At 37.5% G+C, this 24,581-nt stretch overlaps 3 protein-coding genes and 1 non-coding gene across 4 annotated transcripts; 1 reads left to right on the forward strand and 3 right to left on the reverse strand.

Moving 5' to 3' along the window:
• Positions 1-1,302: 1,302 nt before the first annotated feature.
• On the reverse strand, positions 1,303-4,027 carry mtif3 (mitochondrial translational initiation factor 3). The gene is made up of 4 exons (XM_004550568.2): positions 3,927-4,027; positions 2,832-3,300; positions 2,196-2,347; positions 1,303-1,584 (listed from the first exon to the last, which is right to left on the reverse strand). Exons 2-4 carry the CDS (start codon positions 3,289-3,291, stop codon positions 1,336-1,338), a joined length of 861 nt encoding a protein of 286 aa, XP_004550625.1. The 5' UTR covers positions 3,292-3,300; positions 3,927-4,027; the 3' UTR covers positions 1,303-1,335.
• A 1,703-nt stretch (positions 4,028-5,730) lies between these two features.
• Positions 5,731-5,803, reverse strand: trnav-uac (transfer RNA valine (anticodon UAC)). Its single transcript has one exon. It is a non-coding gene; the product is annotated as a tRNA-Val (tRNA).
• A 3,767-nt stretch (positions 5,804-9,570) lies between these two features.
• Positions 9,571-21,286, forward strand: LOC101467371 (adhesion G-protein coupled receptor G2). Its single transcript, XM_076874044.1, has 19 exons — positions 9,571-9,637; positions 9,727-9,831; positions 10,047-10,199; positions 10,887-11,000; positions 11,549-11,596; positions 11,701-11,856; positions 12,008-12,046; positions 12,205-12,285; positions 12,514-12,667; positions 13,183-13,345; positions 13,735-13,869; positions 13,944-14,054; positions 14,151-14,187; positions 15,908-16,008; positions 16,381-16,502; positions 18,868-19,136; positions 19,244-19,346; positions 19,436-19,719; positions 19,934-21,286. Exons 2-19 carry the CDS (start codon positions 9,774-9,776, stop codon positions 20,074-20,076), a joined length of 2,271 nt encoding a protein of 756 aa, XP_076730159.1. The 5' UTR covers positions 9,571-9,637; positions 9,727-9,773; the 3' UTR covers positions 20,077-21,286.
• knstrn (kinetochore localized astrin (SPAG5) binding protein) lies at positions 20,576-24,579 on the reverse strand. Its single transcript, XM_004550570.5, has 9 exons — positions 24,435-24,579; positions 22,887-22,951; positions 22,677-22,812; positions 22,375-22,404; positions 22,185-22,284; positions 21,430-21,544; positions 21,278-21,339; positions 20,916-20,990; positions 20,576-20,829 (listed from the first exon to the last, which is right to left on the reverse strand). The coding sequence occupies exons 2-9, from the start codon at positions 22,906-22,908 to the stop codon at positions 20,701-20,703; spliced, it is 669 nt and encodes a 222-aa protein (XP_004550627.2). The 5' UTR covers positions 22,909-22,951; positions 24,435-24,579; the 3' UTR covers positions 20,576-20,700.
• Positions 24,580-24,581: the final 2 nt, after the last annotated feature.

Raw genomic sequence — 24,581 nt, forward strand, 5'->3', positions numbered from 1 at the left:
ATATATATATATATACATACATACATATGTGTGTGTATATGTGTATATATATATATATATATATATATATATATATATATATATATATATATATATATTCCAGCGATAACTACAAATGTTAGGTGAAAATTGCAGGCAGTGGTTTCAGTGGACACTTTTCAGTAACATGGGCCTGTGTCATGTTAACACAGACCAGTTATATCCCATTTTTTAACACTATTCTCGTTTGACAACAAACACTGTCTGCACGCTGCCATCTCTCAAACATAAAATAACCATTTCTTGGTTAAACAAAAGCAACGTTGACTTACTGCACTACCGTGTGGTAGAAACAGGTACAACTGGACCTCAGTTTGATTTCAGCTGATCTCACTTCAATATAGATTTTGGACATGAAGTCATTTCTTCACGTCGTGTTGATGGTTTTAGTGAGTTTTTGCGAATTTAAAATGACTTTTAAACTCAGACATTTACAAAAAGTAATTTCAAGTTCCCGTCATAGCTTCACAATAAGAAAACATTGAAGACATGTTGATTTGCTCAAGAAGATCTTATAAATGAATCCAGATGCAGATTCATCCCGTATCTGGAACGCTGCAGTGTACACATAACTTTAAGTCAAAACCTGCACGTTTCAGCCTCTCAAAAATGCCCTTAATCCATTTATTCATAATTAGAAAACAGCCTTCCCCCTCACATGGAGGCCAACAAATAAGATGTATAATTGTTTTTTACTGTTGCATTTCTGCATTTCTCACTGCTTTTATCTGTCTATGTTTGTTTCGCCCTCTGTTCATATTGCTTAATCTTGCTTTTATTGCAAGTGTTTCTTGCTGTATTAGGTCTTTCATTTTTATTGTTTAATTCATACACATTTTCTCCTATTTTAAGTCTTGTGTTTACCTTGTTGTTACCTTGTGTTTAAAGCTATGTTTTATCTGTTTTGAATCGTTTTGTGTCTCTTTTTGATGTCTTTTTTGTCACTTTTGTGTTTATTTTACATGTGCTTCTAGTCATTTTGCCTTTTGGTGGCTGCCTACATGAAATATTTTGTGTATGTCTACATTTTGTGTGTTTGTATCTCATTATGTTTCACTGTTATTTTGTTGTTTGCAGTTTTCTGTACAGTCATTTTGTGGCTCTGTTAAGCAATTTTGCGTTTGTGTTTGTGTCTACTTGGCCAAAGGTTACATGACAGCCTGGTCTTGTATCCCGTGGGACCTCCATGCCCTGGGTTATAAACTTTTAAACTACAAAGTCTGATTGACGAAACAAGTTGTGGCACTAGGCACAGACTCCAACTTGCTTTTGTGAAAAAGTTTTATTTCTGTCACATCAGTGCTGTGTGGACCCTTGTGTTGTGTCCGTGCTGCCAACAGGAGACGTTTCACTCTGAGCAGCCTCTGAAGTGGAGTTGGCAGGCTGTGCTTCTGCAGCCTTGTTCTTTCCTTTTTGTGACAGTTCCTTTGCTGAAGGCGGTCGGAGGATGCACACGGCTGCTTGGCCATCACGTATCACTTTTGGCCTTGAGACAAATCCCACCATTACTTCCATTTGTTCCACGATTTGCTCCAGAGTGGCATCCTGTGGAAAGAAAACACAAAGATGTTTCTGCATAAAAAGCTTTTAAGGAAGAAAAAAAAAAAACCTAAATGCGAAAGTAATTTTTACTGAAATATGAGCAATACTGAGTTTTTACTGAGGATTTTACTTACTCATATTTTACTTTAATTTTTTTTGCTATAAACAGCCCTAAATTGCTGTGCAAAGTTTTGTTTAAGTAATTAAGCAAGACCTACATCTAAATATTTCTGAACCAATAACAGGGATTTAAAAAAAATACATTAGCTTATTGCTAAATAAGCTCCTTACTGTATTTGAAACGACACAGGGGACTTCTCTGAGAAGCCAGAAATTAATCAAGCAAAACAATTAATCTCTAAAACTAATTTTTTTGTTCATCAATACAATTGAATAATTGTAATTTGGCATCTTAATCAAAATAATAGCGTGCTTTGCCCATTTCTCTGCTTTTTTGTGAAATAATGAATTTGAAAATTGACATAGTGGTGGATTAACCACTGCAACCATATATGTATATACATTTGTTATGTTATATTAGTCACAACTCAGACCCTTACTGAATAAAAGAATAATCAAGGAATTCGCTCAGGTTTATAGGCGTTCTTCCTCACCAGGTTAACTGCAGATTCACGACGCACTGCCCGCAGAGTGATCTTCACATGGTGTTTCTTTTCCAGCCAGCTCTCCACCTGCTTCAGCTTTGTGGTGAGGTCATGAGACGCTATGCCACCTGAAAAGCTGAGCTCCTTCACCTGCACAGGAACTGGAGCAAAAAAACAACTATTTTTGGACTTACAGCTGCTTGTCAACCTGTCACCCCAAAAGTGCTTTTCTAAAGTCTATGACAATTTCAAGCAAAGAGCATGACTTTGGTGTAATGTAACTCTTTATTTCTTGAACCGTCCTTAAACTGACCTAGGTAATGCCTCTTTTCTCATTTCTCAGTTTGTACATCCCCAGTTCCTTTCCTCACATCCTCTCCTGGAGCCTTATTTCCCCAGCGAGGACAAAGAAGGAATGCAAGTAGAGAGAACTGGCTGTGTGCCATGCCTCGTTAATATGTTCAAGGTGAAAACACTTCTGCAAAGGATACACCTGAGCATCCTCAATTATAGCTCCTCTGCCTTACCTCCCCTGTCCTCTGTCCTTCATATACATTTTAGGAACTGAGATATCCTTCAACATAATGTCTGGGTTGAAGGCAGTAGGATAGAGAGGAATGAGAAAAGCATCTGGTAACCATCTACCTGCTTTCGCTTTCTTCTTCTCCCGCATTTTTAGTTGCTCCTCGTGGATCTGTTTGCCGCTCATCAACTGGTAGACTGGTGGGTCTTTGTGCTCACTGAGTAGCACTAACTTGAGACCCTCCTCATCCATCATTCTGATGACATCTGCACGGTGCATGACGCCCAGGTTCTCACCAGCTGCACTTATCACCTGTATCTGACGCTCAGGGATCTTACGGCCGATGCTGCTGATCGAGGCATTTGCTCGGGGATCTTGCTTTTTCTTCTTTGGCGTGGCTGGAGTTTGTTCTGTATTGTGTACTTCAGTGGAGAAAGCAGACTGTCTCCAAGAGGCAGCGATGATATTACATCTTTTGCTGCATATTGTAAATCTTAAGGCTGGTGGCGTATACAAGGGACTCCCACCACACACCGTTCTCACTGCATGGCTTAGCACCCATCTTACACAGCCTGCAGACATATCCTAAACCTTAAGAAAAAAATGATGAGATTATTCGACAGTGCATTCACAATTTAAGAACTAATATCACAAAGCTCAACATCAAACACAATTTAAACATCAATAATTGTCTTTCAAGCGAAAAAAACAGTTTAATTATCCAGTTTTCATAATCGAGCCAGCCTCCATTCGAAAATAGTCGAATTTAATTTTCTTTGCTTGTTTTACTTTTACTTGTTACTGAACAAACCACACAAGTTACGAGTAAAAACACTTTCGGGGTCCCATCTGTCATTCGGGACACATCAGCTTTGTTTCATCGCTTGACTTTGGGCATTTTACACTGGGACAATGGATAGTCTGGCAAACTGGAATGCGATGGTAGCTAGAAAACCTTGATTATTTGCGAAGTATATAAGAGTGAATGTCTTTTAATGAGTGTGAAATTAGCACACAAGTGTCTGGTGTGTTACAGTTCACAGAGAAAAGGAATGCACTTCGGGTTGGTTGTCATTAAGTGTCCTAGACAGAGCAGTTTGTCTGTGGAGCCAGCGGGTTACAAACATCAATGCATGCATTAATTAGAGAAGCGCAAGAATCCAGACAGAAACTAAACCTCCCCGTTTTATCTCCTGCAGTGCGTTTTTGCTACTCACTCGTGTCAGTGCCGTTTATTATTGCTCTCCGCATCAGGGTGACTACTGTAACTCCTTCCGCCATGCACTTCTTCGTTTACTTTGTTTCAAATAACCCCTATACTGCCCTCATGAGGAAAACCTAGGACACTACACTCAAATCCTTGCTAACACCGATGTTTCTATTTCTTTTGTTTTTGTAATGTCTAATAGCTTTGCTTATGTTGGTAAATGCACTGTAGTGAACTGGATTTATGAGGCTGTTGCACCTTCTCCCTTTTTGACAGATTACAGGGGGAAAAGTCACAACATTAACAACAGTTTAAATTCCTACAATCACCTTTTGGCAAATACTTTTTTGGCAGCTGATCATTTTCCATGATGTGACTCTCCCGTTCCACTGCATCCTAAAGGTGCTCTATTGGAATGAAATCTGGTGGTTATGGAGGCCATCTGAGTACAGTGAACCCTCAGTCATGTTCAAGAAACCATTGTGAGAATACTGAAACCTTGCAATATGCTGGATGCAGTCATTAGAAGATGGTTACAGTGTGGTCACAAAGAGACGGACATGGTTAGCAACAATACCCAAGGTCGGCTGTGGTGTTTAAAGAATGCTTGATTGGTACTAAGGGCCCTTTAGTGTGCCAAGAAAATGTTCCCCACACACTACACGACCGGCTGCTGTAGCCTGTCTGTTTTTGGTGTGATGTGTTGTATGTTCAAAGATGCTCTTCTGCTGCAACCAGTGGTTAATTCAGTTACTGCTGCCTTCCTATCAAATCAAAGTGATTTTTATTTTCTTCTGCAAATCAGTAAATCTAAATATAGTTTTAATTGTATATGAGAAAATATTTTTGTGACGTTATGTGCTAAGTTGAAGGCATTGTATACGTTTTTGTTGTTCAAATTTAGATTATGAGGAAATGATTAAGACGTAAATCTAAGAGGGTAGGGCTAAATAAGTATATACTTCTGCCTACAACTTTTCAACTACAACTGCATGGAATTATATTATGAAATGTTGGTGAACGTATATGTTTGAAATAAAAATGAACTGAACTGAGCTCTGTTAGAAATCCTAGCAGATCAACAGTTTCTGGAATAATCTGACCAGCCTGTCTGGGACCAACAGCCATGCCATGTTTGAAGTCACTTAAATCACCTTTGTTTCCCAATCTGATGCTCAGTTCGATTCAGTGTTAGACTTTCTGCCACCATCTACTAGAGGCTGACTAAAGTGTGCAACCAGTCTAAGGAGTGTGATTATAGTTTTTGTGAATTTATATGTGACTTGGCAGTAACAGATGTATGCCTGTGTGATGCACTCATGCAGTCTATGGATGCAGTTTGCTAATAAAGCTTGCCAGTTTTAGAACTCAAACATGGACCACATTAAAAAAAAATTGCCCTTGCTTTCAGGTAAAATCAATCCAAATTTACTTAAAACTGCTTTTTAAAAAAAAAAATTGCCAACAGGGGACGAGTCCTGTGGTTATAAAAGACTAAAGAGAAAATGGCCTTTGGCTCATTTGCTTTGTGATAAGAGTAAACACCTTTGCTGATAAGCTTATAGGCTCAAATACTAGTGTCAAGTTTTACTGATTAAAACATGGTATTCATTTTATTATTGGTCCTCATTATTGATAGAGAGGCGGTTACAAATACAAATTTTTATTTGTCACTTACACAGTACAACATATAGCGAAATGCTTCTGTCCTGAACTGCAGGCAGGTTGCGCCTCTCCAGGGCTGGTTTTTAGCATGGTGGGAATTGAACAGGCGTGTATCTTACCACTACACTGTCCAGCTGCTATAAAGTAAGTGGTTCCACTGGGGGTTGAACCCAGGACCTTCTGCGTGTAAAGCAGACATGATAACCGCTACACTATGGAACCAGACGAATACATCTTCCCTTCGTCGCTCATCCGCATTCTACTGTGCATGCATGGAATAATATGTCTTTTATTTAGTGTAATAACATTTTCATATCTGTCCATGTGAGTGTTTGCAAGAGTCTTCTAGCTTATATTTGCTCTTTTCAGTCATTTTGATGTTTATCTATTAATGCAAGAAAAAGCGTTGCTTTGTAGCTGCTGATAAACGCTCCTCTGTGTGTGGCATAGAGGGGGATTTGGCTAAACATTGACTACATGTGTGCTGTTTTGTGCTGGACAGGAAGTGTTCGGTGTGCTTCCAAGAGCTTATGTGCTCAACAGGTACATACTTTGCCTGTTATTTGTTTATGTGTCACTGTTGGTATACGAAGAGTTGCGTGCCACACTATTTCTTGACTGGAAAAAGTCACTCCGTGGACTGTTAATACCAGGTTACACTAACCTGACTGGAGACAGTGCACAGATAATGTGAGGTTTTCATCATCCAGACTAATACTGAGACCCTGAGGCTTTTAGTGAGCGTGGGAACTGAAACATAAACTCATAAATCTAAAAGTTAACATGTTTATTTCAGACAGCACAGGCAACTGGTAAGCAAAGAAAATGCAAACTAATTCCAGCTCAACCACTCCACTTAACCACAACAGCATGCAAATATTGTTACCAAGAAAAAACAAAATACAAAATGTAAATGATTTTGTGTATATAAGATAGTACTATAAATACATCAGCAGCAAGAGCTTATCAGCAAGCAGCCCCTATGGGCCCCTTTTTTTAGAAGAAAGCAGAAATGGAAATAACTGGCATGCATGTGGGAATTGCCAGACAGTCAAATTCCCAGTCACACTGACTACAATAACAGCAGTAACTTCAAATGTTGAGAAAGAGAGTTTCAAAATTAAATTCAATGGAATACCTTCAGGTTATTTGTGCAAATATGAAATGTTTGCCTTTTTTGGAAAGCCAACAAAATTCCAACAATGTTTTTCCAAGAAATTCTTTCATTCTCAGGATGCTTTAAATACTGTTTGGCAGATGTGTGCCTTACAAGAGTCATCTTCTAACTTCTAAGGCTGTATAACATGAGTGTTGGGCTCTTAGTCACATCACTGAGGGTCGTTATTGCTCCATCCACTGCCGGTTCAGATAGAGGGGGAGGAGGTGGAGGTGGTCAACAAGTACAAGTACCTCGGGCTGTGGGTGGACAATGAACTGGACTGGTCATGCAACACAGAGCACCTGTATAAAAAAGCCCAAAGCCGACTGTACTTCCTCAGGAGGCTGAGGTCTTTTAACATCTGCAGGAAGCTCCTGAGGATGTTTTACCAGTCAGTGGTTGCTGGAGTACTTTTCTATGCTGTGGTGTGCTGGGGGAGCAGCACAGCAAAGAAGGACTCATCCAGGCTGGAGAAACTGATCAGGAAGGCTAACTCTGTGGTCGGCATGAAGCTGGACACTCTGGTGACAGTGGCAGAGAAAAGGACACTAAAAAAGCTGCTGGACATTATGAACAATGCTGGGCATCCTCTGTACACGGCCATTAACAACCAGAAGAGTCTGTTCAGTGACAGGTTGCTTCTCCCCAAGACAAGAACTAACAGACTTAAAAACTCCTTTGTCCCACACGCCATCAAACTGTTTAACTCCTCTCTGGAGGGGAGAGGGAGGGGAGACAGGAGGACAAAGGAGGGGGGAACAACTAAGCTGTAGTGCCTCTTCACCTCACTGTGCAATACCTTTTGTGCAATACTTTTTGTTAATAGTCAATGGTGCAATAGACCTCAATACTTGAAATGTGCAATTCACTTGTATTTTTATTTTTATTCCTATTTATTCTATTTATCCCCTTCATATATTTTATTTATATATGTCTCTGTATTTATATATATATATATGTGTGTGTGTGTATATATACAGTATATATAATATTCTGTAACTCTGTAACTTTTGTTGGTGCTGTGCTTTTGGAAACCGAATTTCCGAGAGGAACCCACCCGAGGGATTAATAAAGTTTTATCTTATCTTATCTTATCTTATCTTATCTTATCTTATCTTATCTTATCTTATTAACAGCACAGATTTCTTCTATCTTCCACTGATGCTGTTGAAGTGGTTTTCTACCCTCCCCCGATCTATACCTCCATCACAGTTTCATCATGGAAGTCTACAGAGTGAAATCTTATATACACTGTGACTTTATAACTGATGGGTAGTTGATTAATGATGTCACATTAGGAAGCTGTTACATTTCAAGACAAGTTGCAGCCAACCCCAATTTGAGGTGCCACAGCAAACGATCTCCACACTTTGTTAAAGAATATAGTTGATCTTCTGATTTTTAAATGGCACGGCCAATAAAATGCTACAAATCTGAGCACATTTTCCCTTGGTCATTATGAGATAGCCGTCACAATTCATCCAGCTGTTTCTGTCAGCAGTCACATCATCATCATTATGCCCGTACCGTAACATTACGGCAAAATTTATATGCACCACAAATGAAGATGATGCAATACATACATACATGTATACATATACAGGTGCAGTATATTTTGGATCATGGACTATTACTTTCCTGCTGTATACTTTTCTTATCATCCTAGGGCGAGTTAATCTTCGTTTTCTTTTCAAAACTAGACAGATGCTTTCTAATCAGTGATTTGTACCTCACTGTAAAATCACAGTATGTACATTCATGAAGGTGTCTGCAGATTATAGTTAGCTATAGATTATAGATTATAGTTTATAGATTATAGATTATAGTTTATCGTCATAGTTAGAGTAATTATAATCCTGAAATTTTGACTTTCTCTCTGATAGGTTTGTTGTGGTTTTTCAGCCTAATGATGGTCTTTAAAAAAAAAGTTTAATAGTTAAAAATTAGCTCCAGATATTTTAACTGCTTCATTTGTAATGAAATGACAAGGAAACTGAGCTCGCGTGGCCATAAAACCACTTATTACTTTTGAGCCGCACTGAAAATAAGAGGAAATATATAAAAATGGCTGTAATTCATTAACAGTTAATGAAATACTTTTGTCAGACCTTTATAATTACGGGCAAAAATCAGGGCTTTGATCACATCCTAAATGTTCTCTGTGGTGGTGTCTAGAGGCCAAATATTTAGCCCAAAGAATTTGGACTACATATTGCAATATTCATATAGTTGTGTCAATAAATGTGGTTTACTGAGCAAAACAGGTCAACTCTTTCATTTTCCACCCACTGTGATACTGATTTTAATGTCACACCTTTGAAAACGTGGGAGGTTGTTTGTGACGCAGACTTGTTTCCAAAAATATAGATTGACACTGAAACTGATAACCTCCACTTTGTTGTTAAAGGCCATAGTCGGGTCTTTACTCCGAGTTTTAATTTAGCTCATTGTAGTTTTTTGTGAATAACATTATTTATGTTTCCATTAAACTTGGCAACACAGATAGCATCTGAGCTGTTAAATAATATGAACATATTTCATCTGCTTGAAATGATGAGAAATGATCACTTATGAGAGTTTTAGGAAACAAATCCTCCTGAAAGGTTACGCTTTTAACACGTCTTCAATGGAAAAATGATGCTGTATGCACAACATGATAACAGCCAGTGTGCAGCTCACAAAATTAGACCTGGGTCCTCATCAAAGGACATCACAGTTCCTATGCCTGCTTTGCATAGCACACTCAAGTCTGATGACATATTCAGAAACTGAATTTGCAAGACAAAATTTGTGCAGTGGGTATCTACCCAAAGTTTGACAACAAGTGCACATTGCCAGAGGTTCAGTTCCTCTCCAGGTGCTCTGCTGACTAATGATTTGACTTCAGCCAGAGAAAGGTAAAAAATGAAATGCTTGGGGCATCTTTGGCTGAAAGTTCCTTTTTAAAAATGGCTTTTGAACAATACTTGGTATATGTTAACTGCAGGACTGAATGAGTCACACATCCTGACTCACATCACATCCCATCCAAACATGACTCGGCTCAGTTGGACTGCTTTGGTTTTGTTAATGAGCATTTTGCAGGGTCCAGGTGAGTACATGAATTCTGCTGAATCTTTACAGGACATTTGTTATCTTAGCTAAACGTTCAGCAAGTGCTAGTGTATCACAATTCATTTTTCTTTAAATGAATTATACTTTTGAAACAAGATGACCAAAAATTTTGAATATCACAAGTTCAACTATGGTAGCTATAATGTCAGTGTTAACTAAATCGATAAAAATATTTGTCAATTTTTATTTCAGGGTCATCCAATTCTGGACATGACCGTTCAAGAAATGGAAATTCCAATAAAAATAATTTCATGGATATCAGAAACTGTTTCAAGCAGAAAAAAAGTTTTGTTGTTGTCGATAGTTTCTATGGCAATATCAATGCAACAAACTACTGGAGACAGAGTAAGTCAAATACACGTTTCAGTTACAACTGCTTCTCATTTTTCACAAGTTGCGATGAAATGAGATTCTCTGTTTTTGCAATCACCGTCCAACAAAGAGGAAGTTAAACAAAAGCCAAAGATTTGACCTGTTGAAATTTTTTTTTTTTTGTTTTTTTTGTTTTGTTTTTTAAATGACATCAGAAACAGCAGTATGCGACATTACGTGATGGCAGAGCTTCAGTTCATCCTTTGTCTTTTTTTTTTTTTTTTTTTTTTTAAATAAATAGGACAGGGGGAATGAATGAGAGAAAGAGGGGGAGAGAAAGAAAGAAAACCAAAGGGGAGAAGAGACGGTGAGAAGGGGGGGGAAGAGAGAGAGAAAAAAAAAGAACTCCTGGGTCACCTGTATGGAGAAAAAAACAAACAAACAAACAAAAAAAACAAACAGAGGAGACAGCAAACAACAAAGAGCAACATAATAATAGAGAAAACAAAGCACCATCACAATAAACTAGCTAGTCATAGATATCAATATTTACTAAATAATAAACGATATTGTGCAGCATGCAAGATAGACAGCGCACAGTGTGCTTTGAGGTAGCAGCCAAGAAAGCTTTAGTCCGCGTCTGTGAATACCCATGTGTGCATACCTGTGTGGATCAGCATGCTTGCATTCCAAAGGTTTCTCCATGTAATGATCTGCTAGGGAGTGTGGGGGGGCCACAGCCCCGTCCTCCAGGGTGTGAAGCGGGTATGGAGGAGATCAAAACTCCAGACATCCAGAGGCCCCCAGAACACATGAGTCCATGGAAGACCAAGAGTAAGTCAAATACACGTTTCAGTTACAACTGCTTCTCATTTTTCACAAGTTGCGATGAAATGAGATTCTCTGTTTTTGCAATCACCGTCCAACAAAGAGGAAGTTAAACAAAAGCCAAAGATTTGACCTGTTGAAATTAATTGGACTGGGATTGAGATTTCTGGGAACTTTGATTGGAAATGCAACATATAACGAACATTTCGGTTTGACATTTTAATATGAGACCTGGTTCGACAAGACTTTATGGAGATTAATTCATTTAAAGGAGCCTTTTGATGTGTTATAATCAGGTAACTTGAACAGGTTACTTAAGCATGTTGGGACAAACTCCAAGTTTAGATAAACATGAAGTGCAACACATTTACATGGATGTTTTGTCCTGTGTGAGATGCCTCATCCCTGTAAATGCACTTTATTTAGACCTTGTTAAAATGTCAATCCAATAAAATTCTGAAAATGTTTTTTTTTCTAGATATTGATTTATAGTTGTTAAGGCATGTAAAAGATTTAAATGTATTAAAAACACACACTGTTCTTTGCCTTTACAGCAAAAGTGAATTGCATAGTATTTGTAGAGACAAACGGAATTGAATTGGGTGAGTCCAGCTTAGTTTCATATTGTTTTAGTTGCCAATATTTGACTTTCTAATCAGCATTTTAGCAAATAAAAATGTATCTGTATGTTGTTTTTTAATACCAGAAAATTATACCAGAAAAATTCAGGACACTTGGCCAAAAATTAAAAACAATAGCAACATTTTGAAACTTCACATTTCAAAATGGCATATAGATCAACGTGTGCATATGTATGTTCTGTATGGGACATTCTGCAACGACACACAATTGAACTTTACAGGTAAAACAACTCTTCAGTATTTTATATTTTTGAACTTCTTGTTTTTTCAGCATTGTTAGCAAATTAAAATAAAAAAGATTAAAAAATGATAAAATATGATAAATGATAAAATAAAAAAATATCTAATTAACCAAACATTTTTGTCATCCAGATCAAGGTGAAAACTGTAGCTTCAATACCACAGACACAGGTAAATTCATATCAATGAAAAGATAAAATGCAGAGCTAATAGGAAACATTTAAAAGTTGAAACCTTGAAAATAAGGATTAGAATGCAATGTTAATTTTTTTTCTCCTGCCTTTCTTTCTCTGATTGTGGTGGTAAAATCTGACAAAATAATGCTGAAGAGTTATGTCACATCAGATGTATCAATACAGACACGGTGTGTAAAAACTCTGCCTATGGTAAAAAAGAATGCAGTACCATGGGTAAGTTTAGATAAGTGCAGGCAAGTATCACACTTTCATAATAGTCATTTTTCCTGATGAGTGCACAATGAATCGGACAAATCTTGCCTAACAGAGTCTTTGCATTACGCCATAATTTGATTAAATAAAATTCATATAAGTAAAATGCTGAGAGTAAAATAACACCTTTCTTTATATTTTGTTAAATGTTGAGTTCTTAAGTTTAAACCTAAATTCTCCACCTTCCAGCTCCAAATCTCCGGAATGAATACATAATCGACATAAACTCAACAACCACCAACTGTATAAACTGTAACAATCCAGTGAAAAAGCCTGAGGAGAAAAAAGTACTTAATACAACACTTTCTGAAAAAGGAGGAGAAATTATTCCTGCAAATGCCGCGTAAGACACACTCACTTACCAAATGATATACTGCATGTATTCGTCATTTATTTTCTATTGAGTTATTTAAGAAGATCTATATCTAGAAGATCTAAATCTGAGTTTTCCACTCGGTTTTTCTCATTTTCCACTCACTGTCTAGTTTTGCTTTCACTTGCTACTTAGATTTAGGCACTACTACCTACTGGGCTCAGGATCAGTAAACCTTACTATTGAACTGAAGAGTTGAAAGTGATCTCCATATCTCACTAATACAATTAAACTGTGCGTCACACATTGCTGCCAAAAAACAACTTACGTGTAAGACATTCTAGCAGCTTTGAAAAACTCCTACATTATTTTCCCCAGAAGGAAAATGCTGAAAAGTTTAATTTGGTTTTTGACATTTAACCCCCCCCCCCCCCCCCCCCCCCCCCCCCCCCCCACTGTAAAACATGTTTTTTTAAAAACTGGTTTTACGTACAGCATCTTACATTTATAGTATAATATAGAAATGTTCTCACATCTGTCTGCAGTAAACTAATGAATGACATGAGCAACTTGGCCGCCAACATAAATGGATCTTCAGCTGAAATATCTGTAGGAGAAGGAGTCAAAGGAGTTTTGGTGAAAGAAACACATAAAGACGAAGTAGAAGAAGTATTATTTGCTTATCAGTCTCCAAATGACAGCATAAATGTAGGTGGAATTAAATTTATTTTGACTTTTACACGTTCTATTGTTCTGTCCTAGCATTTCCTCCACTAAAATCCCAGCAGTAGCGGGTTCCCAAAATGTCATTGCTTCGATTTAAGATTTACCTAGAAATCATGACACCTACAAACTGGAAGGGGCCTTTGTCCATAATTGCATGTACAATCCTACGACTTCCTTTTTATTATAGATTTTTTTGTGCAATTGAAACAGTTACAGCAACTAAAAACAACAGTTAAGATTATTATGTAGTTATTACAGTATGTTCAAGTTACCGCTTACTTGGGCATCACATTGCAGATTTTTGTGGTATTTTGAGTAAGATCCAGGTAAATATGCACTGAGCCTGACTCTTTCTGTGTTCTTTCCTGCAGATTATAGACAACACAGAAACTTTGAAAACATTTTCAAGAGCCGTTATGCTGCCAAAAGAAGCTTTTGATAAAGCTATCGCTCAAAACGTCAGTATCCCATTTGCAGCTCTTTTCCGATTTATTAATATGGCTAAGGTAAGGGGCTACAGGCTAATTCAAATGTAAAATTTCATGTTCAGTGATGGATTGACCATAAGTTGATTTTTCAGGATGAGAAGAACAGTACTGTTTTAGGGAATGAAGTTTTAGCCATTGAAATGGGAGCTGCTATCGCCAACCTCACAGACAAAATAAACATTGTTTTTACGAATATGACATATGTAAGTGAAAAGTTTGGGTCTTTTGGGTCTTTTTCTCTATTTTGTTTTCCATTTTAAGAGCATAAATTCATTAATTTTCTGTTGATTTGTTTGCAGAGAGGGATACCGTCTTGTCATTCATGGAATGGTCAAGGTAGCTTCTCTGCTTCATTTGCACATTGACATAAGGCATTTACAGTTTTGTGTGTTACATATTATTTATGTATTGCTGAGAAAAGCTGAGCAAAAAGTTTCTTCTCTACATTATTTAAGAGAGAAGTGTTACAGTCTTAAGTGATCAGCTCAATGATGACGCCAGTGAATTCTGAGCCCACTCTCTGTAAAAGTCCAAAATATGTACAGAAAAACACTGTATTTGCTTGTATTGGTAGACACATATTTTCAGGACAATCAACACAATTTTGTAACTCTCGTATTTCAGTAGGAAGCATACACTCATCAGCCATGTCATTAGTTACGCTTTGTCTTGATAATACTGGCTTTGAGCAGTCTTATTTCTTCATGGCATAGATTCCACGAGTCGCTCGACACATTCTCCTGAGATTTTGGTTCGCACTGGCGTCACACAATTGCTACCGATTTTTTGGCTGTTCATCCATGATGTGAATCTCACATCTCATCTCACCACATCCCAAAGGTGCCCTATGGGACTGGGATTTGGTGACTATGGAGTCCATTTGAGTAAAGTGAATTTATTGTCAGAGCCGATCTTCTGCATATATACTCTGACCGGCCTACGTGACATCAACAACAATGCCACATTCAAAGTCACTTAAATGACCTTTTTTCCACATTCTCATGCTCGGTTTCAGGTCATCTCTCTATGCTTAAATGCACTAGATGCCTGCCATGGGACTAGATATTTGCATAAACAAGAATAAAAGGGCATGATTTTTTTTCTATCCCTAACCGAGTAGTTTTTATATCCTAAAGCTAATCAAGTTAGCATTTAATGCTAATTAACAATGTATTATTAATTAATCGTATGGAAAAATATGAAACAACTCCAACCTTTAGTTTTTAAATGTGGAAAATATTAATTGAATGACAATGAACAAAAATCAGTACCAGATGAGACCGAACTAATAAAAAACATGTTTAGGGACATCAAAATAAGGTTGGGAAAGAAGAAGAAGAACACTTTAAGTACAGAAACACAACTTAATAGACTGGAGGTTGTGTCTTCTTTTTTCCAAACTTCTCTGAGACTGGATTTGGTGTTAGATGGTTATAAAAACACAAAACTAACCACATTGCCATGACTTGTCATGACTAAATAAACTCAACATTTCTTTGGTTTTACTGGAATCAGTATCGGACCAGTTTAGCCTGCATTCACAATAATACATGCTGTGGTGAACTTTAAAAAAAAAAAAAGCTCATGCAAATGTTTTAACATGGAAAACACTGCGAGAGATAATGAAAACAGAAACCCAGTTTCTGGTGAGTGCCACATCATAGCATGAATAACTAACAAAGTAAAAATCAACAACAGGGTCATGGTTTCCACTGCAAAGGCCACGTATCTGATGGCCAATTTAAAGATTCAGCTGTATCATGGTATCAAGTAAAAATCAGAAAATGGACATAAACTGATCACATTACTTTTATGGTTTTGAAAGTGTGTTTCCTCACAGATGCATGCTAAAAGTTTTTGGTGTGAGTTTTATGGTGCTTTCAATGTGTAGAATTATTTATCAGGAAACAGAAGTTGAAGTTTTATTTTAAACCAGTCTTGAAACCATTTCTCATCAGCAGTACAAATGACACAAGCAGATAAATTCTGACACTTGAGCAAACTGAACTTATGGATGGTTAGGCCGTCATTGTGTTCCTTGTTTTATTTCTCTTAGGAAGTCAACCAAACTGGACGAGTGATGGCTGTGTGACAAATGTAACTAAACATGGCATTACGTGTCAGTGTTCACATTTGACATTCTTCGCTATCTTGATGGTATGTTTTTCTTCTTCTGTAATGATGTACAACCCCACTTCCAAAAAATGGGATGCTGTGTAAACCGTAAATAAAACCAGAATGACGTGATTTATAAATCATTAGTAAACCCACATTTTATTAACAATGTATCACAGAAAACATAAGAAATCTTTAAACTGTTTTGAAATACGAGCTCATTTTGAATTTGACTCTTTAGGCGATAATCAAATTGGTCACAATTTTATGTTGAGGAATATTATTCAGACATTTTCCACAGTTTGTGGACTTAATTTTTTGCCCATTTATCTAATTAGCTACTATTACTGGGGCTGTACTTTCTGTTCGAGGCACTGTTTTCATATGAGATGTGCTTTGCTGTGCCTTTTGCAGACTCCTCTTAATGAAACCATTTCAGATTCTGATTTTAAAAACCTCACAATCATCACCCAAGTTGGCTGTGGACTCTCCATGTTCTTCCTCGCCATAGTCCTCTTCATGCACTTCCTTTCAAGGTAGTAAGTTGGGCTTTTTTTTCCCAATATTGAAGCATTTTAACTATATAATAGTCAGAAAAGAAAAAGTGTGCATTAATACAGATGACAACAGAAGAACAGAATAAGCTTTACAGAGAAAATCTATTGAAAATTAGCTGATATAATAAGTACTGCGCTGTATAGGTCTCTAATACTTATCCCAGGAAGAAGATATAAAATCACTCTAAAAATCTCTGTAAAGAGAGAGACTCAGTAAAGAGAAACTGTAAAATTCATCATCAGAGGTCAAAATCCTTAATTGTGAATAGAAATATTGTTTAGGTTTTAAATAATTTGGACCTTAATATGTAATGTTTATTGCACAAAGGGGTATAAGAGCAAAGTCTTGCTGTTTAAGGGTAAGCAACTAAGTCTTTACCAGATTAATTCACAGCTCTCACTATAACTAGGTGATATATTCCTGAAAAAAACAAAACATGATTGGGATCTTTATGAATAAAATAGAGCAAAATTGTTATTGATGCAATAGCCTCAAACACTGTACAGAATTTTTTTTAAAATCTTGTTTAGAAAGACGTGCTTTTCTGGCAGCTGGTGTGATGAAGCTTCATGTAAATAAGGCTGCTTTCCAGGACAGTGGAACACTGTGATGAGGTGTTATAATGTTTACCACAGGGAAATGAGATTCATCAACAGGGGCCTGATGTTATGTAATGGAAATATCAGCAGTATGTATCAGTGTACATCTTATGCAAATATAATACTTTCCTTACCTGCCATGTTTCCTGGGGTATTTCTAAGTCCTCAGCACACAACCCTCTATGAATGAGCATTGTTTAAAGAAAAGCAGGTGCATGTTACCTGCATCTCTGTAGATGTATGACACACATCGGCTAGCCTACACGGGCACCACCTGCGTTTTTTGCCAGTTGCATAGCATCCCCTCCACCATGACTAATATGTGACATTTTGCGTCATTCTGATACAAGTTAATATTGGTTTCGTGTGGCCGAAGATTTTTTTTTCCCCAGTAAATTCCAGATATAACACTGTTTAGCTGACCATGGCGCAACACACATGCATACACAGAGTTCTCAGTTGCACTTTTAGGTGACGTTTATTTACACACTGTCCAGAGCTGACCGCTCAGTTCTGCTCTGGAGCTCTCTCCTGCTCAGCCCAGCTCTGCTCCGCAGTCCGTTCTCAGTCCATGCTGCTTCTCCCCAGGCCCCAGCAGCTACTGCAAGAGGTTAAACAGATGATAAAAATCAGCTGTGTTGGCCAATCTCCCCTGGCACTGTCCCCTGAACCCTGCTCGTGCAGCTAACCACATCCCACCACACCAGGTTCTTGGGGATCTTTCTGGAAAAGCTGACCAGGCCTTCTTGTTCTTGAATGTAACCAGTGGTTTGCATCTTGTTGTGCTGTGTAGATTCTTGTCTCCATTTCCATTCATGAAGATGTCTCTGGATTGTAGATCTTGACAGTGATCCACGCACCTTCTCAAGAGTGGTCTTTACTTGGTTAGATTTTGTGAAGTGTTCCTCTGCGGTCTTTTGATGTTCCTGAGCTGGGCAGAGTGTTGCATCTATTTAAGAAAGCACCAGATTTTAGATTTGCAAACTCCTAACTTTTTTTGCTATCTCCCACATAGGTCTATTGTGTTTTTTCAGCTAAAAAATGGCACGTCTCTCTTATGCTAACATCTCTTTGGCCCTCCTATACAAAATGTTAACATTTAAAAGCTATAAAGTCCAAGGGTTTGAATCAACTTCAGGTATTATGTGTGCTTTACTTGTCATGAAATAACAAGGGAACGGGTTTTATTGGGCAGTGAAACTGATTGTCAGTCAATTTTCAATCTAAAATTTGAGCTTCTGAAAACTTGGGACTTTGTATTAAAATGGCTTAAAAAGGGAAGTTCAACTGTAACTTGAAATGATCGTCTATACTTTTTGTTTGAGGCTATATCACTTTTATCATAATTTCCTTTAAAACAGTTATTTGTATGTAACATCTCTCCTACTTTTACTGTCTATAACCATGTTTATTTTACTGTATTTGCAATATGGAAATTTGACCTTTTGTGGTTGCTGATATTCAAAACCAAGTTTCTCTCAGAAGCAACTTGCCCTTCACATTTCTTTGACTGAATTTAACAGTTTGTAAAAGACTAAGCAGGCTTTAGTCTTTTACAAACTGTTAAATTCAGCGAATCTCCACATGTGAGAATATTGAATTTGTCAGTTTTTCCCAATTTATATTAATTAAAAATGAAATAATTACCAAAATCAACAAATACCTTGATTGCTAATTATTTAGACCCACAGGGCATTATTATTTCACGCTTTGTTTCCTCTCTGTTAATCATCTCCCCATACAGGCGGATCAAGGCCACTAATGCCACAAAGATCCTCATCAACCTTGTGTGTGCCTTGTTCCTGCTTAACCTCACTTTCCTGGTCAATAACTATGTGGCGAACCTGAACAACAGTGTGGGCTGTAAGATCATGGCGGCTCTAATGCACTATTTTATGCTGGCCACTTTCACCTGGTTTGCTGCGCAGGCCTTCCACCTGTGTCTGAGCCTGTATACAGGAGGGAAAATCGCAATCCATCGCTACATACTGAAAATCGCCATTACCAGCTGGAGTAAGTTTATGTTATAATTAAAAATTGAACATCTATAGACTTCTTGAAAGTTTCACTCTTTCCTTCTTGCTGTTTCACCTGATTTTTTTCCCCATTTATTTTTCCAGTACTGCCTTCAGTTATTGGGATTGTCCTGCTCTGCATTGGGAAATATGGTGAACAAGTCATCAGCTACCAAAACACTGGAAACGCTGCAGATAGAGTGATGATGTGAGCCTGCTACACTATCACGTACCATTACTATTCCATTACATTTCATATTAAATTTCAGAAAAGCTGACTTGTCTTTTCCTTCTAAGGTGTTGGATAACAGACAACAGTGTCCACTTAATCATCAACATAGGCTACTATGCTTTGGTCTTCCTCTTCACTTTTACCACCTTCATCATCATGATGTCCTGGCTCTGTTGTCTCAGGAATGTCAAAGGAGCCAAAGCAAAAGGGGAGCAAAGTAGCATAAACATCTTAAGCGTCATGGGCCTGTGTTTCATGCTGGGCATTACATGGGGCTTTGCTTTCTTTGCCTATGGTGTCTTCCAGGTCCCCGCGCTCTACCTTTTCACCATCCTCAATTCTTTCCAAGGTACTGACAACCAGCAAGCACCTTTCAATCATTCTAAGTCAACCGTGTTGCATAATAACACTCACAGGATAACACTTGATGTTTTTATTGATTAAATTCAGTTTTTAATATTAAAAACTGTGCATATTTATTTGAAAGAACAAAAATATTTCATATTCTTCATGCAAATTGCCTTTTCTCTATACACTACTGACCATGTCTCTCTGCTTGCCAGGTTTTTTCCTGTTCGTCTACTACTACAAAACCTCCCGCATGTTACCTCCAGCCTCTGATGAGAAGTCAAGCAGCGTCAGTAACATCACTGATAAAACCAGTCTAAGCAGCTTTACAAACCCCTACTCGAACTGGCTGAGCTGAAGAAACAGACACACTGAGACTGAAGACCCGTACCGTTAAGTGTAAACTGCTGTAAAACACTCTAATAGTTAATAACACACAGAGTCCCAGTTAGGTTTGTTGATATTGTAAATACATGTTAGAAAATGGCTTTACTGTTAAAGGTCTTAATTTGTCTTGGAAGCAATGAACTTTGATAGTTTGAGAAAAATCAATAGAATATAATAAACTTTTGTCCTTCTTTTAGCCATTTTAAACTGTTAATAGTTTTATAGCTCTAGTCAAGTACTAAAGACTATAATAGCCATGACTACTAACTGGCCATATCTCCTGGCAAAGGATGTACCTCAGGTTGCACTTGGTAGCAGGTGAGTGCCTTGAACTGCTGCTTCTGATGTGTGAACGGGTGAATAAGAGACACACTGCCTCTATACAAGTGCCAGTCCCTCTTAAAAAACAAAACAAAAACACAAATTGGGTGACATTAAATTTTGTACACTGACATAAGAAGGAATGTGGAACGTGTGGAAATGGTTCTTTATTCAGTTTCACTCACACTGCCATAGAAATACATATCTGCAAATATATATACACGTTTACTCTTTAAAATGGACACAATTTAAATTAAGAAATCAATGAAAATGTTCAGAGTAGAAGAGCTTCCGCTTCTTTGAGAGCTCTTTCCAGTTCAGCTGCTTCAGAGGAAAAGTTCTCCCTTTCTTGAACCATTTGTTCTCGTGCCTCCTTGAGGCCTCTCATCGTTTCCTGGATTTCCTAAAGGTTGTAAAAATAATTAAAAATAATAAATAAAACGTAACTTTTAGTGACCTGTTACTTTCACTGAGCAGAGTTTTACTCACCTCTAGTCGAGCACGTTGCTGTGACGCAATATCACCAAAGGCCTTTATTTCATTCAGCAGGTCTGCAGAGATGCTCTGAAATACAAGGAGTAAATATTTTAACCTGGTGTTTCTGTAAATGATTATATAAATCCTGTGGGTGTCTACAATACATGTATATTGGGTGCATTTATAATATTTGTTCTTTATTTGCACATTTATTTTTGCATGAAACAAACTAATAAGTGCATGCTTCTGGTGTTCCTTTATATTCCAGCTTGCGGTTATTTGCGTGAATATGATTTAAAGTTTGCTTAAATGTTTAACGAATAAAACCCAAGTGTAAACATATCATAATGTAAAGTGAAATCAAATAAACATACCATAACCTCTTTCCTCTGACTTTCATTCTGCCGTGCAGTGTCTCCAACTCTTTCGCCCAATACTAAGAATGAAAGATGTATTTCTGTTAAGTCTCTTACAGAAACCACTGAAGAAACTGAAACTGATAAATATATTTTTGTATTTTTTCTACCTGGGTCTATTTTGGCAGTAATCAGAAGAGCATGGCAGTCTTTCAGGTTTTTCTGAACCTCTGCATTCTCTTTTTGAAGGTCACAGCACTGCAGCTCCAGCTTAGCTACTCTTTGCTGTAATAGGAAAATGAATTCAGAATTAAATAGAATATGGTAAAAAGATAACACAGAAGGGCTGTTCAGCTGTGGCTGATACCAAACATGGCATTTATTCCGCTTGGGTTTTTGGTGTCTTTTGTGTCAGATCCATCCATGAAGTAGCCCTTTTGCATTTTCTCCTATAAACTTGTACCAGATAATGTTAAAGAGGACAGATGCATAAAGAAAAGAATAGGAATTAAGAGAGTAAGTAGCAGCCAGGTGCTGCTAATAAATGCACTTAACCGAGCACCAGTTTTAGTGCTCAGTTAAGTGCCAAAAACAAAACCTAATCAAAACAAGGGCTACACCTTAGATTCTGTAGGCCTGAAATAATCATATTTTAAACGATAAAGCTCATGACAGCACAATTTTGAAGAAAAGAAAAAAAAGAAGCATAAACTGGTTCATACAACAGGACAACAATCCAAAGCATAGCAGTATCTACAGCATCTACAACAGAATGGCTAAAAAAGAAAAGATTGTTCAAAGCAGTCAAAAGTTCAACTTCAACCTGATTTGAATGGTATGGTGGAACCTTAAGAGAGCTGTGCATAAACCAAAAGCCCACAAACATCAGTGGGCAGTCATGTGTGGTAGCGATTACTTTCTATACCTGTGTGTCTGTGAGGTTTTTCGCCAGCTCCTCATTGGCAGCAATCAAACATTGATTTTGCTCTTTGAGCTCTGCTTGTTGTCCATATCTAGTGAAGACTCTATGAAAATGTGCATCAAAGTTGTTAGGAAAAAAAGCAAAAACCAACAGGCTTAAACAATACCCATGTTAATGATTATGAAAGACTCACGCCTTCTGAACTTTAGGAGCAACATTTTTCCTAAAAGACAAAAAAGTGAAACAAAATTAGAATTCAGCAGATCTAAAGTCTGGCATGTACTAAGAGAATATACACATTTAGGCTTACTAGCAAACGTTTGATAGTCTTTACACTACATGATGCTGAATAGGTAAGCCAGGAAATTATCAGGCACAGTTTTGTTACCACAGTTGACTCCTAACATCACTAGGGAAACATTGAGATGCATGCACTTGGTAACCTTTATTGTTCTCATACAACTGTGACCATTCTACCTGGTCATAATTTGTTACCTTGGTGCATTTTCTTTATGTGGTTTAAGGACACCATCTGGTCTCTGGGCAGCAGTGCTTGTTGTGGGTGCAGTTGCTGTGTCTTTGGATTCTTGTTTATGACTGTTTTTCTTTGTTTCTGTAGATGGGTGTATACCTGGAAGAATGACAGTTGTTAACAAAATTAAAGTAATCCATTGAAATAACTAGAAAAGTTCAAATTCACCTCACCTCTTGGAATTTTTGAAGACATGACTGTTCCTAAAAAGTATAATGTCAGCAATAATAAAAGGCACCTGCATGGGAAAAACAACACAAGACAGTAAGACCGTATTTGTATCCTGGGTGTTTTCATTTCTTTTTTTCACTAAGATGTTGTATAACAGTAAAATAAAATTAACTGCTGTAAGAGGTTGTTGTTGGGTTTGTTTCGCATTCAGGCTACTCTAAAATCTTGCGACTGAGGTATGTAACAATAAACTTTCAATGAATGTAGACCAGGAGTGGGGAACTCCAGGTCTCAAGGACCAGTGTCCTGCAGGTTTTTGATATCACCCTGGGTCAACACACCTGAATCAGTTTCAGTTTTATTTGTCATATGCAAGTTAGCACAGGATCAACATTGCAATGAAATGTGTTTTATGAGCAGCAGTCACTCAGCAGCATGATACAGTGGGAGAAAATATAATAAAATAAAATAAAATAGAAAAATAGTAAGGAGCAAAATATTAGAGAGACATGGTAAAAGAGAAAAAAATTTCCCACGTGTGGGACTAATAAAGGTTATCTTATCTTATCTTATCTTAATATATATGCATCTATAAATATATGTACACTAGTGATTAAATAAGAAAATCTTGAAAAGAAATATGACGGGAGGAATGAGCAGCAGAAAATTACAGTGTTGCACTTTTAAATATAAATATCAATAACAATAAAGTGGAGTGACCAGTGCAGATTAACAGAGTACTTGTGAAGCTGCAGGGTAGCTTCTGAGTGCTGTGTTGTGTGTGTTTAAGTGTTGTGGTTGAGGTGTCGTATGGCTTGGTGGTAAAAAACTGTTTTTAAGTCTTGTAGTCCGAGCAGACAGGCTCCTGTAACGTCTGCCAGATGGTTACAAGGAGAACAGCTGATGTGCTGGGTGGCTGTGGTCCTTGATGATGCTGTGTGCTTTACGGAGGCATCGCTGGAGATAAATGTCCTGAATGGCAGGAAGCCTCATGCCAGTGATCTGCTCTGCTGCCTTCACCACCCTCTGTAGTGATTTACGGCTGCTGGCAGAGCAGCTTCCGTACCAAACTGAATCAAATGATTACTTCATTACCAGGCCTCTGGAAAACTTCAAGTCATATTGAGGAGGTAATTTAGCTATTTGAATCAGATGTATTGGATCAAGGACACATCCAAAACCTGCAGGACACCGGTCCTTGAGGCCTGGAGTTCCCCAATCCCTGATGGAGACAGCAAAGACTACATAAAACTCTAAACTATCTGGATATCAGTCATGTTAAACTACTTAAATCAGAAGTCTGACAAACTGACCAGATAATTCAAAAATCGATGCGTTTTATTTAAGTTTATTTATTTCTTCACCGCAGCCTCACTGAGATCCCTCTAGGGGAGCTTGACACATAAAACTCTGTTAAAACGACCGACCTCTATGGAAAAATAGATATCGGTCGTAGTTTCTTCAATACTCAACAAATCAAAAAAGCAGTACTTAAATAATAGTCGCTTACTGAATGTGATCTAGGTAATTAGCACAATATCAATGCTTACCTTTAAGGACACTAAGTATGCAAGCTGAATTCTCAACAGACAAATACCAGTTGACAATTTTTAAAAACGTCCCGCCCTCTGCGACCATTTCCGGTTTTAACGTTATTTCCTGTGTAAATAAAATAAATTTTCAGTAATTGTGTTCCT

The sequence above is a fragment of the Maylandia zebra genome, linkage group LG15 (assembly GCF_041146795.1).
Source record: "Maylandia zebra isolate NMK-2024a linkage group LG15, Mzebra_GT3a, whole genome shotgun sequence".
In the NCBI taxonomy this organism is placed as follows: domain Eukaryota; kingdom Metazoa; phylum Chordata; class Actinopteri; order Cichliformes; family Cichlidae; genus Maylandia; species Maylandia zebra.

Excerpts from the sequence above, each read along its gene's own strand:
- mtif3 (XM_004550568.2), bottom strand. The coding sequence starts at position 3,291 with ATGTCTGCAGGCTGTGTAAGATGGGTGCTAAGCCATGCAGTGAGAACG. Across the intron at positions 2,348-2,831 it reads GAAGAAGAAAGCGAAAGCAG|TTCCTGTGCAGGTGAAGGAG; the intron begins GTAGATGGTTAC and ends TTTTTGCTCCAG. Across the intron at positions 1,585-2,195 it reads GTGAATCTGCAGTTAACCTG|GATGCCACTCTGGAGCAAAT; the intron begins GTGAGGAAGAAC and ends TTCTTTCCACAG.
- LOC101467371 (XM_076874044.1), top strand. The coding sequence starts at position 9,774 with ATGACTCGGCTCAGTTGGACTGCTTTGGTTTTGTTAATGAGCATTTTG. Across the intron at positions 13,870-13,943 it reads GATTTATTAATATGGCTAAG|GATGAGAAGAACAGTACTGT; the intron begins GTAAGGGGCTAC and ends TTGATTTTTCAG. Across the intron at positions 19,720-19,933 it reads CATCCTCAATTCTTTCCAAG|GTTTTTTCCTGTTCGTCTAC; the intron begins GTACTGACAACC and ends TCTGCTTGCCAG.
- knstrn (XM_004550570.5), bottom strand. The coding sequence starts at position 22,908 with ATGTCTTCAAAAATTCCAAGAG. Across the intron at positions 21,340-21,429 it reads TACTGCCAAAATAGACCCAG|TATTGGGCGAAAGAGTTGGA; the intron begins GTAGAAAAAATA and ends TTTCATTCTTAG. Across the intron at positions 20,830-20,915 it reads AGCAACGTGCTCGACTAGAG|GAAATCCAGGAAACGATGAG; the intron begins GTGAGTAAAACT and ends TACAACCTTTAG.